Source organism: Quercus robur, chromosome 7 (genome assembly GCF_932294415.1).
Source record: "Quercus robur chromosome 7, dhQueRobu3.1, whole genome shotgun sequence".
NCBI classification, from domain to species: Eukaryota; Viridiplantae; Streptophyta; class Magnoliopsida; order Fagales; family Fagaceae; genus Quercus; species Quercus robur.
In genome coordinates, this window is record NC_065540.1 from 19,732,394 (window position 1) to 19,756,734 (window position 24,341).

Sequence of the window (24,341 nt, forward strand, 5' to 3'; positions counted from 1 at the left end):
ATATATTTGTTGCAATAAGCTGTCACTTTGAAATTTCTATTGAAATAGATTGCAAAATAATTGGTATCAAGTTATTACAATGATTTCTTCAATTTAAATTATTGCAAAAAAATTTCTTAATGCAATTTAGTATTATTGCCCCTATTGCAACTAAAAATTATATGTTATTACAACTAATTATTATTAATGTAATAATTTATCACTTTTAAGTTATTATTGACGCAACTTTTAATTTGTAGATGTGATATTATGTCTAATACTATTATACTAATTTAGTTATATTAATACTTGATATAATAGACTTATTTTGGTGTAGTGCATGAACCTTTCATTGTAAGAGCATTTCATCAGCAAAGTCATGAAGAGAATAGATCATAGTAAGGGAATGTTTATGAAGGACCGAAACATTTGCTGCCGTCCGTTATTATCACCATCATAATACATACTACTAAATAATTGAAATAAAACAAGCACAAATTTAAGGGCAAGGGTTTCCTGCAAACCAAGTTGCAGCAATTCCTGCAAAATGCACACATATCAAGTAGTTATTTGGTGAAAATTCAATCTTGACATGGAAGTTTCATTTAAATATAAGCATGGACAGGTGTCTATCTGAGGCTTTGACACGTGTGCATTTTTGCAGGAGTTGCTGCAACTTAATTTGTAACAAACCCAAATCCCGAAGTTAATCTAAACACACTACTAAAGATTATTCATATTTTGTTACCCTGCATAAATGCCACAATCTATTGGAACCAAATTCATAAATATGCAACACCTATGATAACCAAGGATTGCAACTGGTCCGGTAAAGGAATAGTTCTAGATGCCTTCTCATACTATAACATACATTTAGTGTGTGTTTGGGAGTGGATGAAAAATGATAATTATTTCACTATTCAGTTTATTTTTGTTACTATTCATGAGTCTCACTGCACTTTTTGGCACTATTCATGGACCCCACTATATTATTTCAACTAACTTTTACCTTTATCTACAGTACTTTCAACAATAATTTTTCAGTTTTAGCAAAATAAGTTGTATCCAAACACACCCTTAAGGGTAAATTGTAAATTACACCCCTAAAATTTAGAAGTGTTTGGATTTTACACCATAAAGTTTCAGAATTTGGATTTTACCCCCTAAAGTTTGGAGGTATTTGAATTTTACACTCTTAACATTTTGGAATTTGAATTTTATCCCCAAAAGTTTGGTAGGGTTTGGATTTTACACCCCTAAATTTTGAAACTTTAGGGTGTAAATTCCAAACACCTCTAAACTTTAGAAAGTAAAATCTAAATACTTCTAAAATTTAGGGAATAAAATTTAAATTCTGAAATGTTAGGGTGTAAAATTTAAATATCCACAAACTTTAGGAGGTAAAATCCAAATTCTAAAATTTCAGAGTGTAAAATCCAAACACCCTCGAACTTTAAAAGTGTAATTTGCAATTTACCCTACATTTAAAATAAGATAAATTGCATTTTTTGCTCCTCAAATTTAGGACGTGTGAATTTAGGTTGTGTTTGGATACTGCTTATTTTACTGAAACTGAAAACTTATTATTGAAAGTACTGTAGATAAAAGTAAAAATTAGTTGAAATAGTACAGTGGGGCTCATAAATAGTACCAAAAAATGCATGGACAATACCGTGGGACCCACCATTTTTTCAGCAAAACTCAAAAAAATTTCGTCTCCAACGCAATCCAAACGCACGCTTAGTCTCTCAAATATTTTAAGTGCTTTATTTTAATCCTTCAAATTTGAAAAATATAACAAGTTAGTCATGCCATCAACTTTCCATCCAGTTTTGCTAATCTAACTAATGGTTAGCTAACGTTGATGTCCCATAGTTTGGATGGACAGTCTGTGACATGACTAAATTTTTCGCTTTCAAAAGTTAAAATGTCTAAAATAGAGAAATACAAAATTGAAGGACCAAAATCATGCATGCCCCAAATTTGGAGGCCGAAAAGTGAACTATACCCTAGAAAAAATGTACCTGAAACTCATTTCAAATCAAAGCTAATTAGAGTTTGAGAGCCTTGACATAGGTTTACAAAATTCAAAGAACTCACATTTCTATTTTTAGCTAGTTACCAACTTTTCAATTATATCCTACATCGCACTCTTTATTTTCTTATATACCCTAATAAAATATTCTTAATAAATTCTTCTCCTTTTTTATTTTTTTTCCCTTTAGTCCTAAATTTTAGGAGTATTTAGATTTTACTCCTTAATAACAAGTTTGGATGGAGGGGAAGTAGAGAGGAGTAGAGTAGAGGAAAGGAGAGTAAGTTAAATTACCTTATTTGGATGTTTTTTAAGGGAGGAGAGGAAGGGATTTGGAGGGGTTTTAATTACTTTTAACCTCTCATTTTTAATTCCCCCAAATTGAAGAGATTTGGAAGGAGAGTAGAGTATAGAAATGCTTGACCAAATGAATTACCAAATTTACCATTATCATATTAACAAAATTACAAACTATGAAAATGCTAATTTTTTTCCATTCTCCCTTAATTTTAAAAACTTTCAAACAAAGTAGATAATAACCATTCTCCTCTATTCTTCTTCCCACTACTCTCCTCCCCTCTACTCTCATTTACTCTCATCTCCCTCCAAACTTTCAAACATAGCATAAAATTTGGTAGTGTTTGGATTTTACACCATAAAGTTTTAAAATTTGGAGATATAAAATCAAAATACTTCCAAACTTTAGGGGGTAAAATCCAAATTTTGAAACGTCTATATATTGCCACTTAACTACTAGAAGAGATCCTTCAATGTCTTCAAGAGAGGGCAACATGTGTGGATAGAGAAGTTTTTAGAGAGATAAATAAAGAGTTCGAATAAAAAATGAATACCAACAAATGAAACACGCTACGTTGCTCTTTTAAAACTTGAACAATGATAAGCTACATATAGGAATTTAGGTGTTTTAAGTGTGATTTCATGCTACAATTGAACCCTCTATTTTGACCTTTGAGAGTCAAAACATAAATGCTCTAAGAATTTTTCCCAACCCATTCCACTTATATTTAAAAAACCCATGCTTATCTCAAAATTGAGAGAGAGAGAGACCAATGAAAAACGTTATAATACTCTCATCAAAGACCAAAACAATGAATAGTAGAATATGAAGCGCTAAAGATGATTTCTTACTATAATCTAGTTTAACTTTTAAAGAATCAAATGTAAATGTTTTAAACTTTTCTCGACTCGTCCCACTATATATTATATATATATCCAATCTTATCTCAAAACTGCTTGTTATTTTATCATGCTTGAATGGAGTACTTAAACTTTGCATTACTCTTTTTTTTTTTTAGAACTTTGTATTACTCAATGTTAAATTCTAAAATACTACTCAACTACATCTGTTGGGTTATTTGGACCCTAGTTGTTGATTATGCAGCGGATTGCCAACTTATTTTAGTATTTTAGTCCCATTCTTTAAAAAACTTTCTTCCCTCTCCTTGTGTGCTCCTTGTGTGTGTGTTAAAAATACTTAGTATTCTAAAAAAAAAAAATGTTAACAATTAAAGCATATATATTTTGCATATCAAATATGGTGTCACCAATTGCACATAATCAATACGATGAGAGGCGATATGATGACGGGGAAACCTTCCCTAACAAGACAATCCACTATATTAATAAAAGTTTAACAATCTATTATAAAATTTTATACCTAGATTCTACTCATAAATGAACTTATAGTGAAAATCTTCAACTAATTCAAAACCTCTAAACTCTTCAATATATGGATGCCTTTACGGATGACACATCCGTATTCACTACTGGAACCTTCAACCAACTCCAAGAACCTCTTGAATGTTCTCTTCATAACAGGTAGTATGTGGTAGTACCAGGACTTTAACATTGATCATCAATCGGTTGGACTTGTTTAAACAACAAAAGTACTCTTTATCCCTTGTTTTGACCATCCCTAATTTGTTTTATAGTCCAACAAGTAGAGCACATAATAGGACTGAAATAGACGACGTAATATGATTGATCTGGCAAAATCCATGATTTTTTATCGATCAATCCAACAACTCTCAACTCCATTTTTGATCAATCCAGAAGGCAGAAATTGTCGAAAATCCAGGAACCCTTTTATTACTTGAAAATACATTAGTGACTTTGAGAAAACTTTCAATTTTCCAAGGTTTGCCAACCCTAAATCTATTGATCACCTAACAACATCCAAGCATTAGCAAATCATTACAATACATACATTAAATCCTACTATAAATTGAGCTACATTAGTCATTCAATTCGTATAAACAAAATTAACTTCTTTTTTTGGATATATTGTATGAAATTTTATAATAGGATAAGATAAAAAAAAAAAAGAGAAAGATAGGTGATACGGATTATATCGAAAATCTAGTATTTTAATAGATATTATTAAGTTTTGGTATATTTCTGTAATTAACTTAGAAAATAGAGTAGAATACGAGTTCCACTACCTAAATCTCAAACCCATCCTTTTAGGATCAAGATGTATCGGTCTGTAACCCGTCGAACCTGTCTCCTGATTGTCGTCCCTACACATGGGTGTAAGATGGTATTTTAGGAAATAAACAAGCGGCGTCGTCGATTGACTGCTGATTTACTATGTAGATTAGAGATGTGTACAACATACGTACAAATTAAAGTAAAAGTATGGTACTGTTACCACGCTTATCAATCAATGCCTGAAGCAACCAAACACTAGATGAGAAAAGAGAATTGATACACAGCATACAAAAAAATTCATACTAAACATGACCTAGGCAATGAGATGCAAGGTCACACTGCAGAAGAAACACTTTGAAAAGCTATATCCACCAAAGCTGAAAATTCCGGAAATGAAGATTAGGAACATGTTTTATTAGGCTCCAACTACTGTTAAGGAAACCCTAGTTTGTCCCGGCCGATGATGAAACTTTTTAAGCTGTGATTCCATTCATACCACAAAGCACAATATAAGGCTAGTCTAACCCAGACTTGATTGACCTAATGCCTTGATATCAATTCTTATCATATAGATTTACACAAGAATTTTTCACCAATAATTTAAGTCGTGGGTTTTTAAGAGAGATTGTGTACAACGCAATGACGTAACATACCTCTTACAACATAAAAGGCAAACCCATTTGGCTAATCTTGTCAGCTTGGATTCTGGGAGTTGATAAAAGGCACATTCTAACTGAGAAATTGTCAGTATAATATTAAATTAAATAATTCCCAGCTACCCAGTTAAACTGAACATCTTCAATTCAACCCACAAAATCATGCAAAAGTTGCCCTCCCATGACATCCCTCTCAAAATGCCGATTATGTGATTCAAAACCCCCTATAACATAACCCTCACCATTTGTCTCAAGGCCGAGACCGAATCGTTGAACTGCATTTATGGGAAAGGGCTCTGACATACCTATCCCATTATTCTGATGAAGACCCAATGTTAAAGACACACCGCTATTTCCACCTGCCACGCTCACACCAACACCCATATGATGAGGATGACTTAAGAAGTTGTTGTACGATAAGTTCCGCGGTTCCTCATTCCCCACAGGTATATCAGGAAGTTCATTTCTAGTGCGTTTTGATGGGGTGTCTTGAGCCCTCTGGGTAGAGGTGGATGGGTTGTCAGATACAAGTGAGTTTGCTGAGGTTAGCTGATCACTTGATCTGTTGGCACTTCGTTCATCCCTTTGCGAAGCTTTTTGGGCTTGTCGTGTTTCCAGCGTGTGTATTTCTTCCACCATGGGCTTCCAAAGCCTTACTCTTGCATTTATAAACCAATTCGAAACCTGGCTCATAAGTAGTATCACAATCAATTGAACATTAACCTCACATTAATATCAACATGGAAATTATTGAAAATTTAAATATCGCTAGGGTTTATGACTTATGAAGGAATGGCACACCTGGCTTCGCGATAGACCAGTTTGTTTCGCCAACATTAGCTTGTCCGTATCAGTAGGATAACTGTAACATAACATAGTAACTAAAGGAAGTCAACATACTCGTAAATAACAGAAGGAAAAGATGTCTAGTTAGTCCACTAAGGAATTTATATATTCTTCTGTGTTAATCACGTAATTAAATTACTTACGGATGCAAAAAGTGTTCAAACAACCATGCTCTGAGAACAGTCACAGCGCGTTCAGGAAGCCCCCTTTGGGGTCGCCAAACAGGTTGGTGCTCAAGAAATCCTGAACTGTGAACTGGTCTCTGGCAATATAGGCCTCTGTCAGCGCTTCCAAGCCTTGGAGCTTCATCATTCCCAAGGGTTGCATGGGCCTTGTAGTTGAACTGAAGCTGGTCAGTAATCGCATTCTTCAAGCACCTGAAATGCTTAGACATGGCTTTTATAGCCAAATTGGCATAAGGGGCTGCATTTCCAAGCCCGGCAACACACTCAAATGATGTTACTACCGTCTGCATCTGTTGATAGTATTGTCTGTACCTCCTGTAAACCTAGAGGAGATTGAAAACAGTGAAAATGACTCAACAATCAGATATAAAGTGAATACTCCATATAACTATTCTTTCTTCCTCTCTAACTCTAAAAACTAGAGGACATTATATAAATTACAACGTTGCAACCACCTTGAAGTTCAATATTATCACTAAGAACTAATAGGTTCTCATTGCATTCTCATTTTTATTTGCAATAATTACAAATAAAAATGTATTAAAAATAAAGGAGGTTCAATCATGCAAGAATTCAACTTAACTAGCTGCAACATAGCTAGGTCATATTCCAAAAAGACAAAGGACCAGATCATAGTCCAACAGGAGGGACACATTATTATACATTATTACTATTACCAATGCTATCTTACTGTATGATTCCCTCCTAATGGCACGTGGGAGCCCAAATGGAGCAGAAAACTACCCAAGACAGCACTCATTTTACTCAACTATTGCCGGAATTGAAGTCAAACATTGAATATGTAACACCCTGGATCACTTCCAATAGTAAGTAAACTAGAGCTCATTCTCATGTTGCATTCTCATTTGACATTGTGGAGGTGAGGTGGGCTTATTAAGTACAATTTTTTAAGGCATCACTCCCCCCCTTTAATAATAGCTTATTCAAATTAGAAATGGAAATGGATCAGATTGGGGGGGAAAAAAAGAAAAAAATTTCCAAACCCAAACTGTCTAAACATATTACATATCAAACTCGATTAAACTCCAGGAATCTCATCCCAAACTCATCCTACTTATATTTGAAAAACCCAAAACCGCCTGTTTAAACATGAGCTGTAGAAAATGGGTCAAATTAGGTCAATTTTTAACTTAAAATCGGACATCAAAAATATTTTAAAAGGGAGAGACAGGTTTACTTAATTTTATTATAAAACCCTAGTTTTTGTGTAAATAAATTAAATAATGGGGGTAACTTGGTAATTTAAATAAACAAATGGGCCAAATTCAGGTGCCAAACGTGTAAAACCCAAACCCTTTCCCATCCTGGGGTTTATAATGGAAAACCAGACGAACCATAAACCCATCTAAAAAATCTCAAAACACTTAAAAGGGGGTGTTTGGTTCGCTTGATGTTACATTACACCGTAATGTTACATTAGTGTAATGTTACATTAATGTAATCTCAATACAATGGAAAACCAAATGGGCCAAATTCAGTTGCCAAACGTGTAAAACCCAAACCCTTTCCCATCCTGGGGTTTATAATGGAAAACCAGACCAGCCATAAACCCATCAAAAAAATCTCAAACACTTAAAAGGGGGTGTTTGGTTCGCTTGATATTACATTACACCGTAATGTTACATTAGTGTAATCTTACATTAATGTAATCTCAATACAAGAATATAACATTACATTGTTTAGGAAGGTAATGTGATATATTGTGTAATCTTAGATTATGGTAATATTAGAAAAAATAAAATGAACCAAACACCTTAATATCACATCACCATAATGTGCATCATAATAAGGGCACATCACAGCGAATCAAACGCCCCCTTATGCTAAGGTTTAGATTGGGAAAAAAATCCATCAAAATCAACCCTTTGCCATCCTATCAAACCTCACTTATGAAAGCCCTAAACAAGAACCTCTTTTAGAAATAATTCACAAAATGCATGCCTTCCCAAAAAAATTCCTAAATGGGTAATGCAATATCAAAAAATTAAGGAGGTTAGTACCAAAATCAGTTTTTGAAAAGGTAAAACCACCCTCAAACCAACTTATTATCCTTAACCATAGCTGATTGGATCAGCTACATGAATTCTTTTGTGCCATTCAATTATATCTAAGACATTTGAAAAGGGAAAATTGAAATATAAAATAAATAAATAAATAAGAAAGAAGATGTATAGAGACGGATATCTTCTTCTTCTTCGTTTTTTTTTTTTTTTTTTTTTTTTTTGGCCTTCTCTTTTCCGGAGACAAGATTTGAACCCAAGCTTTATTTCAAATCCCAAAGTTCCAACACCAATCTCATTTGCACCACTACTAGAGCTGTTACTATAACAAGGTGTAATATAGCCCAAGGTTTATTCTAAAGCCCAAAGTTCCAATATCAATCTCATGCACCATTACCAGAGCTGTTACTTAAACATGGTGCATGCAATATAGACCATTGCCAATTTTATCTAAGGAAAGCAAATCTTAATTCTACCAATTTCAGGTATCAATCACTTTTTTATTGTATTTTATATATATAAAATGCATCCTAGTCCATACCTTCATTTTCTTACACCCCAAATCCTGAATTATTGGGTACAAAAGAATTAGTGGCAGATATTAAGTGTTGGTTGCAGTTTGTCAAAAGTATACTTAAAACTAAAAGCTCAAAACCCCAAGATCTAAACCTTTTGGTTGGCTGAAGTGAAGCTCATCTAAGAAAGTGCCCCTAGGCACTTTTTTTCTGGTGCTTTTTGAAGAGGCAAAATGCATGCCTTGCCTCAAATTTTTTTTTTTTGCTAAAAAATTATATGAATCGTTAAAATTTACTACATGATCTTGAAGAAATGTCATGGGCATTGATTTGGTATATAAAAAATATTCTTAAGGTGTTGTACTGCACAAACAATTTCGTGTTTACATATCAAGAGACATGATCAAAAGATAATTTACTATTCTGGCATGTTTTGGTCTTTTGTTTTTGGCTTATATATCTTGATTGAACCATATACTTCATTTGATCATAACTATCACAGTTATGTATTTTTATACAGCACAAGGGAATTACATAAAAGGTTATGTTCAAACTTTCTATGACTAGATTACTATCATATTGTCCACCAATAGTTGTTTTCAACTTTACTATACTAAAACTTTTAAGTTGAAATAACTAATGTAAAATTTCAACTCAGAAACTTTGTACATTTGCTTCCATTTTAGCTAATAGGTAAATTATAATACTATTTTGCGTGCATTATCTTTTTTATTATATATTATTATAATAAATAAGATCTGAAAAATGTATGTTTTACTTCAATTAGGTGCAAGCTTTTTGTACCAGGCTCCAAAACCAAGCACTGCAATGTTGAACATTTTGCCTTGTTGCTCCAAAAATATCAACTCACAAACACACTGTTGAATATGAAGGAACCAGCATTTTCACTGGAAACAACTTGAAAAACTAGTTTTGATATTCCCCTCCAAACTCACATAATTTCTCGTCTCAAAATATATCAACTCATTCTAAAGGAAAAATGTTAATGATCTGTATGCACTACACCATTATAAGAGTGAATTCCAACAAGGGTAGAAACAATTTGTTGCTCTTCATAAATATAAGTTGTTTTAAGATGCCTTCATAATAGAATTTTTACCTTCCTAAATCAATGGGAAACCAAAGCTAAAATGTAGCATTAATTTTTATGCCAAAAATCCCAATCCCAAACTCAAGAACTTGACTAGACCTTTACACTTTTAAATGTGAAAAAGAAAGTGGACTTCATCACTTACCAAAAACCCTTTAAATAAAGGATACATAGCTTCCATAACTCCCCTCATTATTTAAATTTTTTACTCCCCTAATATTTTTCTCCCTTCATATGCAAAATTTAAGTGCTTACTTCTGCTTAGTTCTAAAAAAAGTGGATTACTTTTCACATACCTCATTCCTAATGCCTAGCAAAAAAAAAATAATAATAATAATAGCACCCTATTTCACATGAATAAACTCATGCATAATGACAGATATATTTCTACCATGTGACCATCAAACTATACGTGCACATAAACACAAGAGTGACGAGACTGAGCACTGTCACAACTGATGTAACATTGGCAACGTGATATACTCACTAAATATAAATTACAATCTACATACTTGGAATAGAAACTCGCAACTATACTGCACAAGTAATATACAAATGTTGGGGGGAGGGGATCAGTTCTCTCAAACCCACTCATTTAAACTGATTAAAAATGCTAACTTTAGCTCAACAGCAAAGGAAAATATCTTTTAATTTTCTATTTCAACTCTCACTAATTTGGCTTTATAGCCACCTTGATTTTAAGGGTACAGCTTCATATTGCCCCCTTGTCATCAACTGAATCTCACCAACTGGGTCGAGACCAATCAAATTAAAGAAGAGAGCAAACACCTTGTCATCTATTCATTCCATCCTCTTTAATTAGTTTTGGAATACCATTATGCTTTATTTAAACACTTTGTAGGAGTATAAATCTTTTCAAACGGATTCCTTCATTCACTTTATGCACATTACACTCTAAACCCGGTGACAAGGTAACTAGCTAGAACTCATTCTATGGTTGTCAGACACTTTAGAGTGCTAATCTTAGTGCATATATTCCCTCCTGTGTCACCTTTTCCAAAAAGACGATTTTGCGATCACCAAGGCCATCTATTCTTTAATACAGAATCTAATGCACAAAGAACAAAAGATGAGGATGCTATATAAATAACAAATTAATAAGACACTTATTATCCATGCAACACCACAAATTGCACGTTGGTTAAACCAATGACCAACCCGACACCACAAAAATATAATCCATATAAGATATAATTTTTTATTTATTTATTTAAATATTCGAGAAATTGCTTCCACAGTGACAAAGCTTGGGTTTCATAAAGACCCATCCAGAAGATAAACTTGCACAGAAAGAAGATCACATCAAACAAATTAATAAGCCAAAATTCAAGAAAGAAAACTAAAAACAATTAAATATGAACTACGTGTTGTCACCTTAAAACGTTTCAAGGAGTAACACAAATCAATGAAATGAAAGCGAGTATAACAAACACCATCAAATTAAAGAACAGAAGCAAAATATTATTTATATATGTATATACCTCGTTGAGCATCGAAATGAGCCTTGATTTCTTACTCCGAATCTCGGCCCCATCTTCACAACTGAGTGGATCTCGATCGTCTAAAATTCCACTTGCACTCAAACTCTCCATGGGAGAATCCATGAGAGCTGAATCAGCTGTTACTTTCTCAGCGTAAATTCCAGGACCCGCGACCTCACAGAATTCCTCGAGCAACAGCTGTGCAGGCTTCAAAAATCTCGATCCTTTGAGAATTGAAGCGTACCCAGTAAACGGCCCAAGAGGGACGGAGCTACGCGACACTTCGTTTGAGGCCGAGGCACTGCCATTAACAATGCCTGGAATCACATACCCAGCTCCACTACTAGACCCGTATCGTTGAAGATTAAGCTCGAGCGGAAGATTGGTTTGGTGGTGAGTAGGTTGGTGGTGAGAGGAGAGAGATAGAGAGAGTGGTTCTGGCTTGAACACCACCACTTCACTTCCATTATTATAGCTCTGATCGAAATCTCGCATGTTTTGAAGATTTTGAGGGGAAAAAAGAAAAGAGTTACTGTTCATGTCTTGGATAGAGTTTGGATTTAGAGGCATAGAGTGGTTGGGATCCAAGTAAGCCGAGGAAGAAGAAGAAGCACCGTTCATAATTCCACCTACAAACCCCATCAGATTGACACTTTCTTCCTTGACAGCGCTGCCTTTGCAACCAGGTTCAGTGAGTTGGGGGTTCTGGTTATGGTGGTGGTGATGGTGAAACTCGTGGGTGTTGGTGTTGGTAGTGGTGCACGTTAGCAAATCGGAGGAAAGAAGAGAGGGATCGTAGAGAGGGAGTAAGCCTTGGAGGTTGGCGGTGGAGTGCTCCACAACACCACCTTGGTGATGGTTCTGAGCTATGACTCTGAGTTTATCTCTTCTGCTTTGTTGTGGGACATGGTAGGGTTCAAAACCCTCCGCCATAGATTTACAGAGAGAAAGAAAGACCCAAGAGAAAGTACTGAAAGAAAGAAAGAGAGAAAGAAGGTGAAGAAGAAGAAGAAGAAGAAGATGGGTATATTAAAGAGGAAGAGAATAATAGAAATAGGAGAGAGAAATTGAAAGAGATGGAGTGATGAAATGAGATGCTATGATGATGTTAGTCTGAGCTGCAAAAGTATAGCAGATAGAGACTTAAGCAAGAGATACGTTGAATTGATTGAGAGAAGGATTGGGGCCTGTGGTGCTCATTCAATTCAATTGAGAATTGAGATAGATACACACACTCTCACTCTCTCACACACACACACTCCACACAACAATGGTTGAGTTGAGTTGAGTTGAGTTGAGTGGATCAGAGTGGGCTGAGCCTTGAGTGCATAGGGTTTCGAAGGGAACCGGACGACCACCGGCTATTTCCGGTAATAATTGAACAACTACTAACTGACTTGTGTTTGTGTTTGTGTTTGTGCCTGTGCTTGTGCTTGTGTGTATGTTTGTGCTTGTGCTTGTGTGTTTCAGATATTTCTGACAGACAGGGGTTTTGTTTTCTTTTTCTTTTTCCTTCCTTTGTCGTTTTTTGTATTTTTCTTTTTTTTTTTTTTTTTTTTATTCAACAGGAGTTTATATATTTATAATATTTTCCACAGCAAAACTTAAGTAATAATTGAGTTATTGTGGCATATTTTGGGAGTATACTTTCTTTTTCTCTCCCTTTACCATCATACGGCCCAGAACATACAATAATTTTCTGAGGTAATTTAATATTAATTCTTATTTGAATTCATTATTACTATCATTTTTTTTCTGTGCTCGACATCTAGAATTTGAGGTGAAAATATTATATCTCTAACTTTATTGTGTATTAATGGATAATTCTAACACCATATAAAAAAATTATAATATTTATCACAACTATTATACATGATAAATTATAGCAGAATACTTGTCATTTTTACCTATTCTATCAATTTTTTATCCACTCACAATTTATTATGCAAAAAAATGTACAAGGGTGGTCAAAGTTGTGAATTTTTTTTTATGTGATCCTGAAAATTTGTGATGTATGAATAGGTTTTTTCTGTGTACTTTGATTTTTTTTTTTTTTTTTGGGGGGGGGGGGGTTATTTAAGGGGATGAGATGATGACGCACGTGAGAACGCGGGAACAGAGCGATGAATGAATGAAAGGCTGAGTTTGCCCTACTCAACACTCATCCGCCAAAAAACTTTCTTGTTTCTCGCTTTACGAGGTTTTGTTCCTTTAATTATTATCTCTAAAACTATTATATACTATTACAAAAGTAATGAACAATATTTAAAAAGAGCAAAGTACCAATCTGTCCTGCCAAAACTACTGTTCAATTAATTAGGGGGGCACTGTTATTTATACCCACACCACACAATCAATCATTGATTCTACACCACTCTTTGCCTGTTAAATGAATTGCACAGTTAACTGCAACTCAAATAATACTAATAAATGTAATGAGTAATTCAACTTGTTCATAAATACAAACATTGATAATTCAAACGGGTTGATACAACAACATATATGGGACGTTCATGATTCTTCTCACGCATCTAAATTATTATTGTATTGAAAAAAAAAATTAGTACTAATAAATTATCATTGACAACAAGCATCTAGCCAGAATGGAGTCCGATTAATTTGGGCCAACACTAATACGATGGAGTGTAAATTAATTACTAATTGATCCTCAGATTTTACTTGAAGATGACTTTAAATTTTAAATGAAAAAAAAAGGTAATGAATGTCTTAAGAAAACTGATTTAAAAAATATTTTATGAGAAAGAAGAAAAGTAATTATTATTTTTTTATGACTTTTTATATTTTTATGAAAGTATTGTCAAAATATTTTTAAATAATTTATTTACAATTATCCTAAAAGTACCCGTTACTAATTTTAAAATGAGTAATATTACAGACACAAATTATTTTACAACATTTTAAAAAGTTAGTGTTGTTGTCAACTTTTTACAGTTTTCATCTAAACTCATCATTAACATTATTTTTTAATTACCAATAATTACTCGCTACATCAATAATTTGTAAATTTTTTTATAAAATAATTTATATCTCTAACATTACTCTTTTAAAATTTACCCAGCTCTTTCTATTTTTTTTGGAAGGGAGCATATTTCACTCATCTCATATTTGAACACTGTAATTTCCCCAAAAAAAAAAAAAGGAGTTGGATGCCGTTTTTAAATAAAAAGATAGACGCTCCTTTTAACACTGCACATAGATAGGCACTCAAAAGTTAATAACTATATTATACTCAAAAGTACCCGTTTTAGGGAGAAAAAAGTATGGCGGGGATCCTAAAGCAGAAAAAAGAAAAGGCAAGTATTCTTAAAGTTAGTTTATGCATGTCTGTGTGGTTATGATTACACTTAACCACCTAATTAAGTAGTAGTAACAAAGCTTTACTACTATAATAATGGTTGTCAAAGAGGTAAAAGAATTATTGGAGTAAGTTGAATGGGCAAACTGATTCAATTTTGCATGTAAAAGGATAGTACAACGAGAGATATATGTTCAATACTCAATTAAAAGCTTAAGCAAGAGTAGCTTTTTTCATTTGATTTTAAATAGTATTAGGAGTGGTTGGTGTGGCCAAAACCAGTAGGATTGTAAAAGAATGGAGCTTTTTTCAAGTATTGAACGATTTAAGCTCAACTTGACAACAAAAATAAAATGTTCAAGCTAATGTTCAAATTTAATCTCGTCAAAAAAATCAAAATTTTGAGCTTGGTTTAGTTTGGCTAATCAAGACTCAAGAGCTCAAGCTCAATATCAAACTCTTTAACTTGAGATCCAACACAAGTATATCATCATATCAATATTAATCATATTACGAAATCTATTTAGTTTGGATGAGTGATCCAAACTTCCAATTGATTAAAAACTTAATAAGATAAGAGTTTATTTTTCAAACTCATATCAAACTTATTACCAAGCTCATAAACGAGTCTAGACTCAACTTGTTTTTTATCAACCCTTGTTATTCACGAGCATGATTAAACAAATACTCAAACTTAACTTATTTGTATACAAACAAACATTAAGGCCTCTAATTATTTAGTAATTTCTTTTTAAGTGTGTAGTCCCTACCATCCCTTCTAGTTTTAAATTCTTGGACTTTCAATTTTAATCATCATATAGGATGTATACAATTTTTTTTTCTTTTGGAGGGATTATGGACGTACGGGATGAAATTAAATTTAATATATAAATATTAAAAATTACTTGATTTGTTCATCATCTGTATTAGGACGTGTCATTTCTACAGGTTTAGAAAGTTATATCCAGTCAAAGAACATTGAACTTTCAGTTTTATTAGGATTTATTTAGACCAGTCTGAGTAGATCAGAATTAGGTCCACTCTTGCTTTTTTTATTTACTGATTTTTAGTACCTTAACTCATTATCAATCTCAATAATTAACATACTATATGCATCGTATCTGCATGTTAAGCTGAGGCGGCCAATCCTAACCTCATCATATATTATGACAAGATTATAAATAAATAAAATTTAAATCATATATTATGAGTTATGACCAAACACCATGCGATGATGTGCTTAGGCCCCACCTCTTTCCAAGAATTTCTTGACCAGAGCACACAAAACATGCTGTAATATTCTATGTAGTTTGAGTAATCACGATGTTGATGACATTATTGGACCATACATGTATAAATCTAATCAATTATGACCCTCCTTATAATATGTGACTGTAACTAAAGCTGTAGAGTACACACGTACAAAAATATTAAGATGATTTTCAATAAGAAAAATAACCAAAAAGAAATATTATAATTTATAAAGGTTCTTCTTCATGGAAATACATTTGTTTTAAATATCTATAAAACTAAAAAAAAGCCTCTTCTTGTACAAGATGGGGATCTCACAATACAATTTTAAGTTATGATCCGATCATAAATTTGTTTAGGATGATATATGAGTGAAAACTGCTCTCTCTCTCTCTCTCTCTCTCTCTCTCTCTAGGATTAAAGAAAAATATATATATATTTTTTTTTTTTCAATTATCGTAATTCGAATGCAATATACAGTTGCCTCAGCACATGATATGGAGCATAATGATGCTATCACATGCATTCCAATATTCATCAATAAACGTGATATATGGTTTCAGGTTGATCAACCACTTGCTCTGCAAGACTAAAGTAATTATTATTAATTTTAATATAAAAAATTTTAAATATGTATATGACAATAAATGTGATTGCTTAATATAATAAATGAATTGATCAACCACTTTTATTTTGTGTTTAAAAATTGACACAATTGTAAGACTCATATGGTAAAATTTGTAATATCATTAATATCATTCTACTCAACCAATAGCCTTGTAACTTTCCCATCAAAAAAAAAAAAAAAAAAAAAAATAGCCTTGTAACTTGATTGAAACTTTTTGGTATTTTCAATAGAGACGTTTAATATTTAAATCTTCCCCCCTTAATTATTGAATTACCAAAACAAAAATAAATTACTTTACTCTATATATAGATAAAACACGAGTAAACATTGTTTTGATAGAAGATTTCACCAAGGCTGAAGTGGAAGTTGCTTTAAAACAAATGGCTCCCCTCGAGGCTCCTGGCCCTAACAATATACCACCTATTTTTTTCCAACACTACTAGACGAGCATCGGCGATGATGTAGTTAAGGCTATCCTCTCTTGTCTTAATTCTGTCAATATTTTATTAGGTTTGAACCACACTTTCATAACTCTTATCCCTAAGGTTAAAAGTCCATAATATATTTCTGAATTCTGCCCTATTGCACTATGTAATATTTTATATAAACTTGTCTCTAAAGTGTTGGCTAATAAATTGAAAAGAGTTTTGCCTCAGATCATCTTAGTATCACAAAGTGCTTTCCAATGTGATAAGGAAATTTCAAATAACATTCTTGTGGCTTTTGAGACCCTCCATCATATGAAGATGAAGAATACAGGAAAGGTGGGACACATGGCTCTCAAATTAGATATGAGTAAAGCATGTGACAGACTTAAATGAGTTTTTTTTTTGCAACAAATCATGGAAAAAAAAAATGAGCTTTCATAGTACATGGATTGGTTGGATTTCGGTATGCATTCGATCTGTTACTTAATCTACTTTGGTATGTGGGGAATCTAAGGGCCATATTGTTCCAACTAGAAGTATTCGCCAAGGGAATCCACTCTCCCCATATCTCTTTTTGTTAGGATTATTGCCCCTAAATCCTATTGTATGATGCTATGTATGACACTATGTATGACTTAATGTTGTTATTAATAAAGTTATTTTACTATTATCTAAAATAATGGTAACATGAATATTTGGACATTATCATATAGTCCATGAGATGCATAGTATATGAATTATATGATTTAGGCACATAAGATATAAATCACAAGTTCTTTGTAAACTCATAATTTTAGTTCGTTGTCAGTGATGAAATTGGGCATTTCATCTGTGAAGATTATAACATATTAACTAAAATGATTTGTCTTGATCATGGAAGTAAAGACTTCTTCTAGTTGATATGTTGATATGTTTTAAGAGTTAAGACATATTGAACTAGACCGCTGTGAGATTTATTATTCTCCTAATGACTGTCAAATGAATAATAAATCTCACGACCTCTATTTACATGAACTCTTAATCCTAAGAGAATAATAGACCTAATCACCAAGTGTAGGTTGCTTTGATATATTAAGAGTGAGATCTAAAGTCACGATCAAAACCTCAGTATGTTGGGTAGCCACATTTAGTGTTAATTGAACATATATTCTCAAGATGAAATTTATAATTTCTTAACGGAGATATAAAATATTCTCTTGGGATAAGTTTAATGAGTTTGGTTATTCAGAGTGTTAGGTCTAATCACATTAATAAGGAGTTACTAAAATATATATTTGTGAAATTGGATTTCATAAATATATGATGAATAACTTAAAGGATTAAACCGAGTACTCAAGGATTAAGATGTAGTAATTTTTTAAGTGGTAATAAACATTCATGACTTTGTATTACTACGAATATTTTATGAATGGGTTGTATGTATAATAAAGTATCGGGATATAATTTATTAATAAGGCCTAGAGTGTAATTATATTTATATAGTGGTATTAAATATAATTAATAGTAATTTTGGACTTGTCAAGAGTTAACAGAAAAGCCCAAAGTCCATTGGAGCTAGTGTCTTATTTATTTCCTTTTGATCCCACTCCAAGCCACATACTAAAGCTCATTTGAAATGACCTAAAAGACTAACCCAATTAGATAATCAATTATAAAGGAATAAACATACAGAATTTTGGAAGAGAATGAAATGGTTTGTATGTCAGTATAAAACACTCTCTTATTCTCCCTTGAACACACACATATAAACTGATTAAGAAACCACACTTCTTGGGCATGAGTGGAATTAGAGTGAAGATTAAAAGTGTTCCTAAGTACTTCTATTCTTTGGTTTTGAATTGCACCGTACCAAGGTACATTCTCTTGTTCTTATATTCTGAAATTTATATAATACATGTTATCAATTACGAATGAAGTAGATCCGTTATTTTTTCTGCTACGTTTGTTTTATATGCAATACAAACATATTTTTCCAACACTTTTTGCTTTGTTTTGAAGGTTTGAATGGGCTAATTCAACATGCTGTAGACGTTGGTCATATTGAAGGCTTTTCTCTTTGCAGAAATGGCTTGAAAATCTCTCATCTTTTCTTTGCAAATAATAGCCTCCTCTTCTATAGAGCACGGGAGGGTGATGTTGAAACCATCCAGGAAATATTGAGAAAGTATGAGAAAGTTTCGGGTCAAAAGATAAATTCCAAGAAGACAACTCTCTTCTTCAGCAAGACAATCTCTAAGACCTCAAAGGATTTAATAAAAAAATCTGCTTGGAGTCCTGGAGATTAAGGAATATGAGAAGTATCTGAGCCTTCCTGCAGTGGGGGGGGGGGGGGGGGGGATAAGAAGGCGAGCCTAAATTACAAAAAAGACAAGGTTTGGGGCCAATTGCAGGGTTGTAAGGAAAAGTTACTATCACAAGCTGGGAAGAAAGTTTTTTTGAAAGCGATGGTTCAAGCCATTCCCATTTTTGCTATGAGTTGCTTTCGTTTACCGGTAGACCTTTGTCAAGATATTGAGATGCTTATTCGAAAATTTTGACGGGGTAGATGGGTGATAGAAGGAAGATTCATTGAAAGAAATGGGAAGTTCTTTGTTTACCAAAAGTAGAGGGAGGATTGTGATTCAAAGACCTGTGTAGATTCAATGAAGCAATGTTGGATAAACAGATTTGGCATTTGATTCAAGACACTGACTCTTTATTTTATCGTGTTTTGACTATTTTCAAGGCTAAATACTTCCCAAACATCTCTATTTTTTAAGCTAAGTCTACCTCGGGTTCGTTTGCTTGGAAAAGCATCCTCCATTCCAGAAAAATCATAGTACAAGAAGCACGGTGGAGAATTGGGGAAGGTAAATCTATTTCGGATTTTCCATGATCCTTGGTTAATGAATTCAGCTACAGTCAGAGTGATCTCTCCCTCTATCCTTTTGGCACCCGATGTTATTGTTGATACTCTTATTGGTCCTCATACAGGTTGGTGGAACATTCATCCTATTGATATTTTTTTTACCCACCTGAAGCTAAAGATGTAAAATTCATGCCTCTTTGCACCATTCCACAGCCTGATATTCTCATTTGGCCAAAGGAAAAATCTGGAAGCTACTCGATAAAATTAGGATACAAGGCCCTCAGTGAATCCCTCATTCATGCCATGGTCAGACCTAAAACTTTAGAAGCTCAAAATTTTTTCTAGAAAAGCATTTGGAAATCGAAAACACTGAGTAAGATAAAACACTTCCTGTGAAAATGTTGTTCTAATTCTTTGCCTACAAAGGTGAGTTTGTTAAAAAGAACCATTATTCATGATCCCATTTGTCACACCTGCTCAAAAGATTCTGAGGATGTGTGCATGCCTTATGGAATTGTGAAAAATTCCAGTAGGTTTGGGCAAAGAACTTTGGTTGGGTGGATAGAGATAAAGTTGCCTCGGGCTCTTTTTCAGACTTAGTGAAGCTAATTCAGGACAAACCTCAGGCTGTGCCTCTCTTTGCAGTCACAGCATGGGCCATTTGGTATCAAAAGAAAAAATCTCACTTACAGAAGGCTTCATTGTCACTTGATAGAATTGCAAATTTTGCCAAGCAGTACCTGCATGATTTCAAGAGTTCAGAGAACACACCTGCTTAGACCAGATTGTCGAGCCTCAGGAAATGGAGTCCTCTAGCCTCAGGGTATTTCAAGACAAATTTCAATGGTGCAATGTTTGATGAAGTCGATCTTGGAGTGGTCATTCGCAACTCTAAAGGTGTAGTCATGGTTGCCCTATCGGAAAAAAATTAAAAAACCATCATCTGTGGTGGCTTTGGAACTGGTAGCAGCAAGAAGAGCAATGTCTTTTGTCCTCGAAGCAAATTTTCATCAATCTTCTTTTGAAGGAGACTCTGAGACTGTGATATAGTCTCTTCGCGGCGATGGTTTGAAAAATTCTTATGTAGGTCACATTATAAAAGACACTTTGTCTTATGCAAACTCGCTTCAAGTTTCTCTTTCTCTCATGTTGTCAGGCAAAATAATGCAATTGCACATGCCTTAGCTCAGAGAGCAAGACTTTCTTTCCCTTTACAAGTTTGAATGGAGTTTGTTCCTCCTTATTTAAATTCTATTGTTTGTACTGATTTACCTATTACTTGAATAAAATGGCAGCAAGTACTTTTTCTTTAAAAAAAAAAAAAAACTTTTGATCTCTAAATTTTGCCCAATTTTCAATTTATTCTTTTTTTATTGATTGTTCAAAAGTTACAATGGAGGATAAAGGATTTAGACCATGGACATTTCCATTGAAAATACAGGAATGTGCCAGTTAAATTACAATACTTTTGACTATTTTCAATATGATCTTTAGAGTTTTGAAAGCAACAATCATATCCTTAAAATTTGTAAAATCCTCCAATGAGGTTCACATGCTAATCTAGACATGAATGTTAACATTTTAAAAACAATTTTGTAACAAAACCTAGGTGGGAATAAGTTACTAGTTCTCGTATCATTAACGGTTTGTCACTTAGATTTTGTTGTAAAAATGTTGTAAGTTCTTGTTGGATAAACACATATTTGGATTCACATACAAGACATATGCAACGGAAAATTAATGGATCTACTTCATTCGCAATTGATAACATGTACAACACAAATTTTAGAATATAAGAACAAGAAAGTGTACCTTGGTGCGGTGAAATTCAAAACCAAAGATTAGAAGTACTTGGGAACACTTTTAATCTTCACTCCAATTCCATTTGTGCCCAAGAAGTGTGGTCTCTCGATCAATTTATATGTGTGTGTTCAAGGGAGAATAAGAGAGTATCCAACACTCACATACAAACTATTTCATTCACTTACAAAATTCTGTATGTTTCTCTCCTTATAATTGATTATCTAATTGGGTTTGCCTTTTGGACCATTCCAATTGGGTTTTAGTATGTGGCTTGGAGTGGGACCAAAATGGAACAAATAAAACTCTAGTTTCAATTGGCCTTGGGCTTTTCTGACAAGTCCAAAATTACCATTGATTATATTTAATATCACTATATAAATATAATTGCACTCTAGGCCTTATTAATAAATTATTTCCCAAGATTTTATTATACATGCAACCCCTTCATAAAATATTCGTAGTAGTACAAAGTCATAAATAATGACTGCCACTTTAAAAATTACTACAGTTTAATCCTTAAGTACCCAGTTTAATCCTTTAAGTTATTCATCATATATTTATGAAATCCAATTTCAAAAATATATACTTTAATAACTCCTTACTAAAGTAGTTAGGTCTAACATTCTGAATAACTAAATCCATTAAACTTATCTCAAGGGAATATTTTATATCTCCGTTAAGAGATTATGAATTCCATCTTGAGAATATATATTCTATCAATACTAAATGTGTCTATCCAACATACTGTTTTGATTGTGATTTTAGATCTCACTTCTGATATATCAAAACAACCTACGCTTCATAATTAGGTCTATTATTCTCTCAGGATTAAGAGTTTATGTAAATAAAAGTCATGAGATTTATTATTCATTTGACAATCATTAGGAGAATAATAAATCTCACAACAATCCAGTTCAAAATGTCTTAATATGTCCTAACTCTTAAAACATATCAACTAGAAGTCTCCACTTCTATGATCAAAATAAATTATTTTAGTTGATATGTTATATTTTTTACAGATGAAATGCCTAATTTCATCACTGATTACGAACTAAAATTCTAACTTTACAAAGAACTAATGATTTATATCTTCTGTGACTAAATCACATAAATCATGTACTATGCATCTCATTAGCTATATGATAATGTCCAAATATTCATGTTACCATTATTTTATATCTCCGTTAAGAGATTATGAATTTCATCTTGAGAATATATATTCTATCAACACTAAATGTGTCTATCCAACATACTGTTTTGATTGTGACTTTATATCTCACTTCTGATATATCAAAACAACCTACACTTCATAATTAGATCTATTATTCTCTCAGGATTAAGAGTTCATGTAAATAGAAGTTATGAGATTTATTATTCATTTGACAATCATTAGGAGAATAATAAATCTCACAACAGTTTAGTTCAATATGTCTTAACTCTTAAAACATATCAACTAGAAGTCTCCACTTCTATGATCAAAACAAATCATTTTCGTTGATATGTTATAGTTTTCACAGATGAAATGCCCAATTTCATCACAATTTCATCATTGATTACGAACTAAAATTCTAACTTTACAAATAACTAATGATTTATATATTCTGTGACTAAATCACATAAATCATATACTATGCATCTCATTAGTTATATGATAATATCCAAATATTCATGTTACCATTATTTTTTATAATAATAAAACAATTTTATTAATTACAACTATAGGGGCCAGTTAATCAGGAGGTACTTTTAAGGTTGTACTAATGGGGCCTATGGTCCAATTCGAGGACATTAGCCAATCCGAGGATGTCCAAATAAGATTATAAGGGGAACGGAGTAAAGAGAAAAGTAGAGATAATATGAGATAAGTCCAATGAATGTTCGAAGAGAAAAGTCATCTTGGCAACAAGGGTCCGAGGTTAGTAAGAATGCCATATCATCATGGACTTTCTTCGAAATTACATCACAACTAAGAGTTGGACGTTGGACAGGGGGTAAGAAAGGAGAAGGGCAACAAATATCTTCAAAAAGCTGCTACCTCCTCATTAAATGCCTCCCAACCAACTCTCTGGCCACATTAATGTGGAGATGATGCCTGAATAGTGATCAAACAGCCTTACAGCTACTAGTTGATGGTTTTTGGAGGTGTTGGATGAGATAGGAAGGAGTTCCCAGAATCTAATCTACACGTGTATGGTATGGATGATACCAAGATTGTAGTATATAGCATGAGAAGATGTACTAAAAAATGAGGATGAGAGAAGAAATCAAGCAATTTTTACGATAAGACTGTGAACTCTTGTAACTTTGTTGATCAACAAGATAATATAATATAAACTCCTCAGGTCACTCCAAGGACAGACTTTCTCATCTTACTTGTGTTTAATAGCCTTAAATTAGAAAATTTTATCGTTTTTCTTTTGGAGTAGATCTAGTTATTTCATCCACGCTTTACAAATTTATTGTTTGGACTTCTTGGGCTAAAACCCAATCTTATATTGGGTCCAATCCAATTTTAGTCCTTACAACAACATTAAGTCATACATAGCATCATGCAATAGGATTTAAAAGCACTAATCCTGACAGTTCTAACCTTAGCTTAATTGTTAGAGCATTTGTATCAGTATGTGTATAATAGAAAAAAGATGGTAAATTTACACATTCAAGCCCCAAAATCACCAACATCAATCAAGCTAAAAATATGTAAACTTACAAAGTTACTACAGTAAGAACATTCGTATCAGCTCATACACAAATTTCTGTCTATTT

At 33.0% G+C, this 24,341-nt stretch overlaps 1 protein-coding gene across 1 annotated transcript; it reads right to left on the bottom strand.

Moving 5' to 3' along the window:
• Positions 1-4,981: 4,981 nt before the first annotated feature.
• LOC126692677 (BEL1-like homeodomain protein 9) lies at positions 4,982-12,734 on the bottom strand. The gene is made up of 4 exons (XM_050388375.1): positions 11,302-12,734; positions 6,111-6,475; positions 5,923-5,983; positions 4,982-5,805 (listed from the first exon to the last, which is right to left on the bottom strand). Exons 1-4 carry the CDS (start codon positions 12,232-12,234, stop codon positions 5,269-5,271), a joined length of 1,896 nt encoding a protein of 631 aa, XP_050244332.1. The 5' UTR covers positions 12,235-12,734; the 3' UTR covers positions 4,982-5,268.
• Between the last annotated feature and the right edge of the window lie 11,607 nt (positions 12,735-24,341).